The sequence below is a fragment of the Pseudonaja textilis genome, chromosome 1 (genome assembly GCF_049901715.1).
Source record: "Pseudonaja textilis isolate UNSWEBS1 chromosome 1, rPseTex1.2, whole genome shotgun sequence".
Lineage (NCBI taxonomy): Eukaryota > Metazoa > Chordata > Lepidosauria > Squamata > Elapidae > Pseudonaja > Pseudonaja textilis.
The window spans coordinates 42,280,784-42,294,454 of record NC_141990.1 but is presented as its reverse complement, the minus strand read 5'-3'; the positions used below and the strand labels follow the sequence as shown (position 1 = coordinate 42,294,454).

General features: G+C 39.7%; 1 protein-coding gene across 7 annotated transcripts in view; it reads left to right on the top strand.

Moving 5' to 3' along the window:
* PPM1B (protein phosphatase, Mg2+/Mn2+ dependent 1B) overlaps positions 1-13,671 on the top strand; it is a 92,795-nt gene that overhangs the window by 31,237 nt on the left and 47,887 nt on the right. For all 7 annotated transcript variants that reach the window (XM_087932455.1, XM_087932443.1, XM_087932450.1 and 4 more), the window contains exons 2-3: positions 8,323-8,464; positions 11,185-12,052. In XM_087932455.1, coding sequence (XP_087788581.1) covers positions 11,207-12,052 — 846 coding nt within the window. In that variant the 5' untranslated portion in view covers positions 8,323-8,464; positions 11,185-11,206. The remainder of the gene's footprint in view (positions 1-8,322; positions 8,465-11,184; positions 12,053-13,671) is intronic.

Here is a 13,671-nt window from a genome sequence, read left to right as displayed (position 1 = left end):
GGACCTCTCTTCTTCTCTGCCATCTGTAGCCTGAAGTACCTCTTGACGAAGACCAGAGGCTACTTTTATATCAACAGCAGCAGGCCTTCAGCCCCCAGATCCTCCATCGAGTGGCAGACCCTCTGACATCAATGATGTAGTCTCCATAGCCATCAGACAGGGCTTAGCAGAAGGGCTTCAACACATCTTTAGGCCCTCAGACAGGTCCCAGCCCACTTTTCTGGCCTATTCTCAGGCCCAGATCCCCAAAAGGGCACTACCACACCTTGTGGAGCACAGGGTCCCTCCTACCCACCTAGAATAGGTTGGTTTCGAGCAGGGAGACTATGCAGAACCATCTGAGCGTAGCCCCTCCCCTGCATCTGAACAGGAAGAGGGAGAAATCTGGCACCCCAACCTCTTGGAGGAAGAGGATGATCTGAGGCCTGATCAACCTCCCTCAGCCGCAGTATTCAAACCTGCTTTATTTAAACCCACAAGAGCAGAAGAAAGGAGGCAAAGAGCATTGGAAAAGCAGTTCTCCAGAGCTCAGAAGCAAGCTGACCAGGAGAGGTATACCCCCTCCCCGCAGCCAGGGCCTGTTAGCCCCTTCCCCATCAGCCTTTAGCACAGGAATTGCTTGCTTGGTCAGGGTGGTCATGGGGGTGGAAAGCAATTCCTGACCTCAGAAGACTGAATACTTCCCTTATCTACCAGAAGTTCAAGATGCATTCTCTACAGTCCATCTTAGAAAGAGTCAGAGAGGGTGACTTCTTGGCCTCCCATTGACCTTACAGAGGCATACCTCCACATCCCGATTTGACCATCATACTGGCAGTTCCTGAGTTTGTTATGTGGGCAAGCATCTGCGGTACGGGGCCCTTCCATTTGGGCTAGCATCAACACCCAGAACTTTCACCAAGCTTCTGGCAGCATTTACAGTTCATTCAGGACCAAGCCAGTTCGGATCCAGTGTTACATTCTAATTCAATCCTTGTCACACCACTGAGTGTGACAGGAAGATCTACAGATCACCATCCAGGTTTTACAGCACCATGGCTTTTCCATCAATACCGACAAGAGCCACCTAAACCAGACTTCTCGTCTATTAAACCTGGGGGCGATCATAGACACGTCAACAGGCAATGTCTTCCTCTCACCGGAGCGCCCTGCCGACATCAAGACCTTGGCGAGTCAAATCAGTGCGGACAGAGAGGCCTCCCTTGCCCTGCTCTCCCAGCTCTTGGGCAAGATGATTCCTTGCATTTTGATAGTTCCTTGGACATAGCTCCACGCAAGGTCCTTGCAGTAGTTTCTGCTTCCCTATCAGAGATCAGAGAGGAGCAACTCATCTGCAAGGGTTTGGGTCTCACCAGGAGTACTGAGATCCTTTTTAAGGTGGACGTCCCAGGCTATGACCAGGGGTTGAGTTCAAGGAGACAGTAATCTGACACAGTCTGTTTGGCTGGGGGGTGCATTTTCAGGACCAGGTGGCGCAGGGCAGGTAGTCACAGACAGACTTATGAAATAGTATAAATTGGCTAGAGCTCAGGGCAGCTCATTTGGCCCTCAGGGAGTTCAGGGACACAATCTTGGGATAGCACATCCTCCTCCTGATGAACAATGTGGCCATCAAAGCTCACATAAATCGGCAGGAGGGGCACACACTCCAGGTCCCTCATGAAGGAAACAGAATATCTGTATCGCTGGGCGGAGAAGAACCTTCATCAAGGCGGAGCACATTTCAGAATTGACTAATGTATGGGCCAACTGACTGAGCAGGGCCGCTGTCGACCATTCAGATTGGCAACTGCACCCAGATCTTTTCAAGGAGTTGTCGGATCAGTTCAGCCATTTGGTTTTGGACCTATTTGCGTCTCCTTCAGCCAACTGCCCATATTTTCCTTGAGGTTTCCAGCACTGGGGGTGGAACTGATCAATGCACCCCATTGTCATGGCCTCAAGGACTCCTCTACCCCTTTCCGCCTCTTCCTCTGATTCCAGGGGTGATCAGGAAGATCCTGAGGGAGAGGGCAGAGATCCTCACTGGCCCAGACCATGGTTCACAGATCTGGTCAGCCTGTCAATCTCCAGACTGTGGAGGATTCCTCCCAACAGGATCTCCCTCAGCCAGGGTCCCATAAGCCATCTGGAGCCACAATGGCTCTAATTGATGACTGGCACTTGAGAGGAGAATTCTGATGGGTACAAACAATTCAGGCTGCCAGATGACCATCAACAAACAGGACTTATGATGCAACGTGGAAGGCATTCTGCAAATAGTATTACAAGGGGCACATTGATCCCACTATGATATCAGTGGCCCAATTACTAGAGTTTCTCCAGACTGGACTGCATAAGAGTCTGTCGCCCAACACTATTTACAGACAGGTCGCTGCCCTGTCATCAGTGTTAACATCGATTCTCTCGTGCATCACTCAATAGTATATAGGTTCATTAAGGAGGCCACCAATCTGAAACCACCGGTGGTTCACAGATATTCCACCTGGGATCTGCCCAGAGTACTACAGGTGCTTATATCTACGCCCCTTGAGCCCTTAAAGACCACTAGCATACGTTTTCTGACGTGCAAGACGTTTTTCCTAGTAGCCATTATATCGGCCAGAAGAATATTGGAGTTGTCAGCCCTATCAGTCAGGGAAGACCTCTGCATGTTCCACTCAAATAGGGTAGTTCTGTGGTTGGACCTGGCCTTCATCACGGAAATGAATTCCTTGTTCCATTGGGCACAGGAGTTAATCCTGCCAGACTTCTGCTTGGGGCCATCATGTCCAGGAGAAGGAATGCATACTCTGGATGTAAGGAGAGCCCTCCGCATTTACATCAAAAGAACTGCCAGCTTCAGGAAAACTGAAGCCATGTTCGTTTCCTTCCAACCAGATACGCTGGGCCATAAAGCATAGGCAGATGGATTAAGTCTTGTATTGCCAAAGCCTACAATCTGCAAGCCATCCCGAGGCCACGAAAGATTACAGTACACTCCACAAGAACCACAGCCATGATGGTGGCATGGGCAATGTAATTTTCGGTGGAGATTTGTCGAGCGGCAACATGGTCTTAGCCATTACTTTTTATTAGGTATTACAGTTTTGATGCATTTGCCTCAGCTGAAGCGACTTTCAGCAGGCGGGTCCTTCAGAGGGTGCTAATGCCATTGGAGACTCAGGACCAGACACAGACCCACCCATAGGACAGCCAGCTTTGGTATGTCCCATGCCTGGATTCTGTCGCCACCACACTGGAGAAGGTACATTGGTCTTGCCTGATATGGCCTTTCTCAGGGAGTAGCGATAGAATCCAGCCATACCTGTTAGACTGTCTAGTTTAGAGCAGGGGTGTGAATACAGTCAAGCAGTGGCCGAATAATTGAGCTGCTATGGCATTGTCGAAACTGGGGAACGTTGGCAAGGGGTGTGTCCTCAGTTTTTGAACTCAGTCTAAGAGCAGCCTGACAGGAATCATCCCCATGCCTGGATTCTGTCGCCACCCACTGTGAAAGGGCATATCAGGTAAGACCAATGCTTTTAAACATGAAATAAGCCTCTATCTGATCCATGAAACATTTGCTGGAATATATCATGTATTCTGATCAGCAGGCTTCCAAAGTGGAAGGGAATAAAAGCAATGGATTATCTGCCTTTCTGGAATATGTATATTGCATATACAGTATTCAACCTGGAAATCAGAAGAAATTTCCTGATTGTGAGAACTATTACAGGTAGTCCACAACTTACAACCATTTGTTCAAAGTTACAATGGCACTGAAAAAAGTGACTTGTGACCATTTTTTTACACTTAATATCCTTGTAACATCCCCATGGTCATGACCAAAATTACAACTGCAGTGATTCACTTAATAAATATGGCAAGGAAGATTGTAAAATGTGGCAAATCTCATTTAACAACATTTTTAACACCAGAAATCTGGGCTCACTTGGGGTCGTGATTCAAGGTCTATCTGTACTCAATAAAACAGTTTGTCTCCCAGAGTTGTAGGTGTTCCATTCAGTGGTGGTATTCAAATAAAGTTGCCACCGGTTTGGTGGGCATGGCTTGGTGGGTGCGCTTTGTGTGCATGCACACACTGCGTGCACACGCGTGCCAAACACACACTTTGCTCAGGCGCAGAGGTGTTCTAACTTGCCTCCTGCAAGTCTGCACGATGGTGGTCGCTGCAGCGGCTGCCGTGCGGCATTATTTTATGCCGCGCAAAGCAGCTGCGCTTTGAATTATGCTGATAAAAGTGAGTATGGGAGACCGGGTGGGAGGGTGGGCTGAACACAGAGTAGCGCAGAGAACCGGTTCGGTCTTGACTGCTCATCGCCGCTACCGGCTCTCCAGAACCGGGCAGAATCCGTCGAATACCACCACTGGTTCCATTGTTGGAACTTTTCAAGAAAAGAGTGGACAACCATTTGTCTACCATGATGCAAGGACTCCTGCCTTGGGCAGGGCATTGGGCTAGAAGATCTCCAAGGTGCCTTTCAGCTCTATGATTCTGTGTTCACTAAAAGCATTCATGGAAAACAAACCTGTGAATTAGCATATATTTCAGGCATCATGTATGAAATTAGGAAAGTAAATAAATCTATCTTCCCCTTTCAAAAAACCAAGAAAGGTTGTCTGTGTATTCATGGGGATGTAGAAAACACCTGGGAAAACCTTTAAAGTAGGAACAATGCTGAACTTTTTGGGAAATGTAACAACCGCAAAGCTACCTAGATGACCTTTGAATAGTTTTGCACCAATTTTGTGTTGTATTTTGGAGAGAAATATAATTTTGTGTGTGTGTCTGTATTGTATTATCAAAGTCAGAAATGAAGGCACCTCATCATGAGATTTTCAATACTTAATATGAACAGCAGTACACAGTATTTGTCTCAATTACTTATTTGTACTGATAGGCAACTGCAACAATTAACAAAAGCACACTGAAGTAGAATTAGAAAGAAATAGTTTGCCAGAAAAGCTGTCTTCTGTTCTTTTATTCCCAACCCCTTTTACAACTCAAAGTCCAGAATAGAAGCCTGAGGGACAAGGAGCTACCATGTATTTTACTGCACATTTAAGTTGGCCAGTGCCATAAAGCATTATGCTGGCTAGCTTCTGTTACCAAGGTTACCTAGGATGTGGATTCTAATAGCTCTTAGAAAGGATAAAAAGAGAGTTGTTTAATCTGGAGGCATCACTAAGCAGAGAGCTTCGGAAAAACTTAAGCTTTTCTGGTGACTTAATTGCAGACTGGAATATCAATCCTTAGTTTCCTTCCCTTCTTAAAGAGGAGAATGGATTGAGATCTCTCTCCATTCAAGCATTTTAAACAGTGAATGAATTAGAAGGTTGATATGATAAGGTAGAAAGATGATCACCCTTAGCTTTCAGAGTTGAATAATGGAATAGAGAATGATACACTTTTCTGTTTAGATCATTGTGTGACTGCACATTAGCCTAAATTATAATTGTGTATTATTTGATTTGTTGCTCAAATTGTAATGAGCCAGATGTAAATATTAGAATGGCTGAGTCCATCTTGTCATTACTACATAACTGTACTTGTGCAGCACTATAATTGAGATTCTATAGCACTAGGTAGTAATTGTATTGATGAAATCTCTCATCGTTATTTTTTTAAATTTAGAATGAAATACATTCTGTCCACGTATTGTTACATACTTTATAAAGACCTTGCTTAGTAGTCTCATAGATATTAAACAGGGAGAGCAAGAGATATTGAGCCTTATGGCCTCTTGTGATCTGTCTCTCTCAACTATCTATCTCTGCTCTGTCTGAGCTCAATAACAAATGAAAGCTATACTATGACTGTCCCAAAAGGTGCTTTCAAAAGGCAGATGGATTTTCTTTGTACTGAACTGAAGAAATTTCTTGGATGAGAAGTGAAATATCTTCAAGGAAAAAACAAAGTCCAGTTGCTTTTTGAAAAGCACCTTTGGGACAACCATGACCGTGACTGAAAATCTCCATAGAATCTATACTATGTTTCCACCCTAAAATTTTGTAGTCCAATCATCTCAAAACTTTTCCCTAAAGAGAACAAAAAAAGGGTGTAGTGTGATGTTTTACAACATTGTAAGTTCAATTGAGTTGTTAATTGACCGATCCATATGTTCAGGACTAACCTGTAGATTAGGGAAATGCTGTCCAAGTAGCTTTAAAGCATTTTGACAAGTATTTATGACATTCTGTACTCTAATTAGATTGGATAGCAAGATTATTTAGTGGATACACTACTCACTACTTTTTACATTTAATTTTTAATTAAATTAAATTTTAATTTAATCAGTTATTGGGTAGAGTATAATAAAATGGAATTATTTAAAGGTGCACTCATTTGAGTGACAAATGCTTCTAATACTTTTATAAAGACAAATTTTAAAATGATTTTGAAAGATTGAAGGAATAGTTTGGAAATAACAAAATGAAATTTCATAAATGCAAAGGACAGATAATAGCACAGCTTGGCCTTGTTGAAAAAGTCATGTGATCTGAGATTTAAAGAACTTGGAAAAGTTTGGACTTGAGAAGATGGTGGAAGATATGCTAGCAAACTTCAAATAGCTGAAAGGCTGTTGCAGTGAAAAGTATCAGGATCTATTTTCTGCTATTCCAGATTGCAGGACATAGAGTAGATTTAAGTTATAGAAAGGCAGATTGTGATTAAAGCTTAGTGTGAAAAAGACTTCCTAACTGTGAAAAGAGTTTGACAATGGATAGATACAATTACCTAGAGAGATGTTGGACCCCCTGTTCGCTGAATGTATTTGTGTGAGGCTAGACAGCCATTTATCATGGACGCTTTAATTTGGATTCCTGCAGTCAGTAGAGAGTTAGATGTGATAGCTAAAATGATCCGTTCCAACAGACTAATTCTGAGCATTTTTTTTTTAGACAAACTGGAATTTGTTTTGTTTTATATTGCATCAAAATCAGGTTTCATGCTATGGTGAAAATGTGTTTACTATTTTTGTAATTTTAAATTTCTTTTAAATTTTATAGAAAGAATTGGGGAAAACAGAAAAAGAAATGTGTGCATTGTGCTCTATAACAAGGCATTGTTTGATATTATGCATTTTACAGAAAATACAGGAACTTTACATGAATTCAGATTGAATATGTATTTGCAGGTCATGCAGTTTATGAAAATATTCTGAAACTATTTTTTTACATTAGAAAGCACTATATTTTTCAGTGTCAAGAAGTGTACTTTGCCTTCATGTAGTAGCCCGGATCTCCCATAAAAACTGAGAGGAATTTAAATTAAATCCTTAAATTTAAATAAATGAAATCAAATTTGAGTTAGATTGATTACATATACACAATACAATTTAGATAGATAGATAGATAGATAGATAGATAGATAGATAGATAGATAGATAGATAGATAGAAAATAATAGTCTTGTTGAATATATTTTACCACATGCATATTAAAATGTCTATCCTACTCTTAGTAAAATCCATAAATCTGTTACTTTCTTCTATTCAGCATCATATGCAATTAATTTGTGCCGTGCCAAGTTTTTTCAGTGTGCTGACAAATGCTCTGTTACCATTCAGAGACCAGAAGATTGGAATAAGTGGGAAGGGAATATTTATGTGCAAAAAGAAATTAAAGGAGAGAGGAAATCTGTTTTTTCTTAATAGCAAATTGTTGAGGTTTGCGTATGAAGTCTTAGTCATGCTTTTACACAAATTAACTGACAAATTAGCATTAGGTCTAGGGTAAAAAGCAGCTGCAATGGATAGCAGTGTCAGTAAGCAAAAAAGGGAGGGACAATCTGTGTTGCTGATTCTCATTGGAAAGGAGAAGTAATTCCAATATCTTCCAGGCTTTCCTACATCTGCTTTGAAATGGTTGGAGAAAAATAAGAGGGTCTTTTTTTCAGATATAATATTTATTCTGATTAATACAATATCTAATTTTTCCCCTTGAATTCCGTAACGTTGCCACAATGGAGCATACCTGTGGGTTATTTATTATTTGCAAATCATCTAAAACTACTCTCCTAAATATTTTAAAGCTAACAGTATATTTTAACTTATATTGGTCCTTTAGTTCATTGAATTGATTTAAGGGTATTTTAGTCTACCATAGAAGAGAGCTGTATCATGAATAGTCTGTAGCAGGATATCTGTTCAAATTTATTTGGAAATTTTGGTGTAATGTTAATAAAGACTTATAAAGAAATCTTAACGGTGCATGTGTCTGAAGCTATAATAAGATAGCAGAATGAAATATTTAATGCATGCCTAAACTGCAAATTCATTCTGTGATATGATGTTCTAATTAATATTATTTTTTCTAGGAAATTCCAAGTTACGGGAAGTATTGCATTCTGCATGATTTGAAGGCTTTCAAGTTTAATCTGTTCTATGTCTGTTGGCTGAAGGAATGTAAACCATAAGTTTTTAGAACTGAACAAAAATTGGCAGAAATACATTTAACAGGTAAATATTTCTTGATAATTAGAATGGAGTACATAACTGATCTCTAGCTGTTCGAACTTAATGTATTAATGTATTAATATGTTTGGAACACGTATGTGCCAAAGATGTTCTGTTTTCTTACTCTCTGCTATATTTGTGAGTTTTCAGTTTCAGCATCATTCTTAATTGAAGTCCATTAGCTTCATATTTACAAAAATACAAATAATCCCCAACTACAATTGGAATCTGTTGGTAAGCAAGGCAGTTAAGTGAATCATGCCCAATTTTATGTCCTTTTTCCCCATGATTGTTAATCAGATCAATGCAGTTAAATGAATAACAGGTTGTTAAGTGAATCCAGCTTCTCTCATTGACTTTGCCTGTCTGAAGCTGGCTGAGAAGGTCACAAATAGCAGTCCCTGGGAGACTGGAGAGCACGGTGGTGCAAGGCCGGAGGCCAGTCTGTCCTTCACCTTGGCCAAGTGGTAAAGTGCAACAGCGACCGGGAGGCCTGGCTGGTCATCCATGACTGCATCTATGTCATCACCCGCTTCCTCGATGAGCATCCAAGGTTCTGCTTGAACAAGCTGGTAGAGATGCCACAGAGAGCTTTGAAGTTGTTGGCCACTCCATGGATGCTAAAGAAATGCTCAAGCAGTATCTCATAGGAGAGATCCATCCGGATGGTCATAAACCTGATACCTCCAAGGTTCCAAGCCCATTCCATGAGTCAAACATCTGGATGGTCCGGGTAACCCCATCCTGGGATCCTTGGTTCTGGGATTGATGTATCACTATTACATAATGGATGGCAAATCCTCCTGACTTGAGCTTGCAGGAGTTATCTGCACCCATATCACTCCATTGATAGCTGTACATGTTTTCTAACTTCTGATGGCTTCCAGGTGTCTTTCACTTTTATCCGTCAGTTTAATGCCTCTACTACCTGCAAAGCCAAGCAGCGATCTATGTAAACCACCATCTTTGCTGTAGACTCCAGAAACTGTCATTCCACTGTGGTATACTTTTTCAGGCATCAGCTACAAATAGTTTTTATTTAAATGGTTCTGATGTTGAGTGGCAGTCCCTGCTTATTCCAGCTTGTCTTATCAAGCACTGTCAGCAGCCACTGTGTGGCCAGGTTTCCTACAAAAAATGATCCCACCAGCACCTGCCAACGGGGCTTGCTTGAGAGGATTTTCTGTACGCTTCTCCTACACTTGGATTTTCAAATGGTTAAATTAATTATGTATTTTTAATTGTTTTGGTTTACATAGTCCTGTTGCATTGTACGCCTATTCTGTAATATAAGTCTCTGGACCAAAAAAAAAAAAAGAAATCCCTTAACCTTGGGACACTGCAACTCTTGTAAATACATGCGGTTTGCCAATTGCCCAAATTTTGAGCATGGGGATGTGATAGTTTTATGTGTGAGGACTGATCACAAGTCACTGTTGTCATTGCTGTTGTAACTTTGGTCACCAGATGAATGGCTACCTGGATAATAGCAGTTTGTAATCTCTGATAGTTAAACGATATTCTGTTGTGCATTATATATATTAACCAAGTTTTAGATGCTTTTTTGTCAGTCAGGAACAATGCTATCTATTATGTAGCTCAGTGTATGTAAGTAAGCTGATGTTGTGAGGAGAGTTATTTGGGATTGATCTATGATTTCTGAACACAATTGAGTCATGGAATATTGTAGATGCCATCTAATTTATACTATTGATTTAAAAAGATTGATCTTTTGGAGTTCTCTGATCTATAGATTCTTTTTAAATATGTTGGCTTTGGGGGAAAATGGATACTTTTTTCAGGAATTGTAGAAAATATTTGAAAGAAGTACTGTATTTTGCAAAACGTATTGATGTGAGAGAAGCAATTCTCTTTAGAACATTAAAGCAACCAAAAGCATACACATATTTCCAGAGGCAATTGGGGACAGCTTTGAAGCAGCAGCTTAGTCCTTGTAAAAGCTGCAGTTGTTTTTATTTTTTGAATATAGCTTTATGATGCTAACATGACAAAGCACCTATTTCCAATGCTTTGAAGAGCCCTATAGTTAAGTTGTTGCAAGATACGGCTGCCTCGCCCCCCCCCCCCCTTTTAAAAAAAGCTGTGCTATAAATGGGAAATTGTTTGAACTTTATATCTAGATGTTGGGCTACTAAACATTATTTTAGATTAATTACCATGAGTACTGTTTTAATCTATATTATTATATATGGGTTCACATGCTTGTGTTCTGTTCAACTATTACTGATTATAGCTGGGAAATATGTATCTGCTACTTCATATTAAAATAGAATAAGTAAAAGAACTATGCATATTAAAACTACTATGGCTAATTTACAGGTATGACATGCAAATGTAAAATGGGATTTGTGATTTGTACATTATTTAATAACAAAGGAATAATTACTACATATTTCAAGGTTTGAGTTCAAGGTTTATTTTGTCTGTAGGACACTAATCAGTTAAAATAAATCCATTCATTTTGAAAAGCTAAAACTAATGCTAACTAAGAAAGCCTGGTTGAAAGGCATTTGGTTCTTTAAAGTGGAGAATACAAATCTTGATAGAGTGCGTTCTATAAGAAGGTTATATTTCCAAAGTAGTCTGAAATAATTATCATTATTTGGCTGTTTTGAAGACAGACTTTGGATAGCTGGACTTTGCTTTTCCTTGTTTTGTGTTGTATTATGATACTCTACTCAGGATCACATTTTCTTTTGCAGATACCTTTGTAAATTAGGAAACATGGGCGCATTTTTGGATAAACCAAAAACTGAGAAACATAATGCTCACGGGGCAGGAAATGGCCTGCGTTATGGCCTCAGCAGTATGCAAGGCTGGAGAGTTGAAATGGAAGATGCTCACACAGCTGTTGTAGGAATTCCTCACGGTTTGGAGGACTGGTCTTTCTTTGCTGTTTATGATGGTCACGCAGGATCGCGCGTGGCAAATTACTGCTCAAACCACTTATTAGAACATATCACTAACAATGAAGACTTCAGGGGAACAGAACAGCCTGGCTGTGCTCTTGAACCTTCAGTAGAAAATGTTAAGAGCGGAATCAGAACTGGCTTTTTGAAAATCGATGAATATATGCGCAATTTTTCAGACCTCAGAAATGGCATGGACAGGAGTGGCTCAACAGCAGTGGGAGTTATGATTTCACCTGAGCACATTTATTTTATCAACTGTGGAGACTCACGTGCTGTTCTATATAGGAATGGACAGGTCTGCTTTTCAACACAAGATCACAAGCCTTGCAATCCAAGGGAGAAGGAGAGAATTCAGAATGCAGGAGGGAGTGTCATGATTCAGCGTGTTAACGGCTCATTAGCAGTGTCTCGTGCTCTGGGGGACTATGACTACAAATGTGTTGATGGCAAAGGTCCTACAGAACAACTTGTTTCTCCAGAACCAGAAGTTTATGAAATTGTAAGAGCTGAAGAGGATGAATTTATTGTCTTGGCTTGTGATGGAATCTGGGATGTAATGAGCAATGAGGAACTCTGTGAATTTGTTAAATCTAGGCTTGAAGTATCGGATGATCTGGAAAAAGTGTGCAATTGGGTAGTGGATACTTGTTTACACAAGGTATGTAAACTTTTCAGATTAAAGATTATTTTGGATGTTCCTTTTACTGTTAAAACTGAACAAAAATTAATTCTAAAAATAGCATAAAATTGAGATTGATGAGTCCACCTTAATGTGATGGCAGTCTTACTAAGCATTCACCTGCTACTTGTTTGGGCTTGGCAATGTACTTTATACAACCCAAATAGCATTTTTAAATTTTTCACAACCTAGTTTATATTTATTCTTAAAAGTTAATGTTTTATGTTTACCCTCGACGGACAATATTTAAAAGACTTGCAAGTTAGTTTCTTTTCATGAAGCAAAGGTAATATTGTTTCTTCTTCTTCAAAAAAAAAAAAGGTTGGAAATTGCTAGTGCTTTGCTTCTCAGTGTCTAAGCGCTTCCCCTCCCAACTCAAACCAGTGTTGTTACCGTTGATTTTTCCAGGATTTTCATTTGATAATAATGAAATTCACATTACTATTTAAAGTGTGTGCCTAGTCTTTAGGGTAAAGCTTTAAAATTTTCAGAATTGATGATACAGATTTTTATATGTATTCAAATTGCTCATTATTTGTAAACAAATAATATCCAATTTTCAGTTTTCTAAAACTGTTAAGTAGAATGTAGTGCAGTTGTTTTATATTTGATGTTTTTTAAAGCAGAATCTGATTTTCAAAGTGTTAATAACTCAAATATTCAAGTATCTAAATGAATTTCAGTCTTTCATATATTACAAAATTAAGACTTAAAGAATCATAAAATGTATAAGGGCTCCTATAAATTAGTCTAATCCATCCCTGCTAGTGAGAAAATTCACTAAATCATCCCAATAATTGGCTATTTAGCTTCCAATTGAAAATTTCAACTGACAGAGAGTTTGTCGCTACAGGTAATTCTCAACCGATGATCACAATTGGGAATTTCTATTGCTAGCCAATGCAGTCATTAAAGTAATCACATGGCCAAACTTGATTTTATAGTCATTGTGGTCGTTAAGCAAATCCAGCTTACTCAATGAATTTTGCTTATTGGAAACCAGCTGGGAGGGCCACAAACTGCTGTCACGTGGCCATAAGTCACTGCAACTGTTGTAAATGTGAGTTAACAAGCACCTGATTTATGATCACACAACCTCATGGTTAGTGGGATGTCATAACTTTCAAGATGGGTCAGGAGCCACTTTTTCCAGAGCCATCGTAACTTTGAATTATTATTACACAAGTTGAAAGTCAAAGATTACCTGCATTGTAGTCACACTGTTTTCTTTGCTTAACATTTATCACTGGGAAAGTGCTATATTCAGCTAGAACCCTTTTCTTTTAATTTCAACTTGTTGATTCTTGTTAAGGATGTGCAAATCTCACTGATATTGGAGGAGTCTGATACAACCAAATAGACAGATTTTTTTTTATGATTGTAAGTTGACCAGAATTACCCTGTGATAAGACGGGCAGCCAGTAAATTTTATAAATAATACATTCCAATCCCCTATCAGAATGTGTGAAACTTCCTCTCAGACAATGCTATTCTAGGGGTGAATATTCTGTTCCTAATTCAGTGAATTTTGCATATCCCTAGTCCTTGCCCTGGTCAAGATATTAGTAAGTTTCTTTCCTTTTGTATGTGACATACAT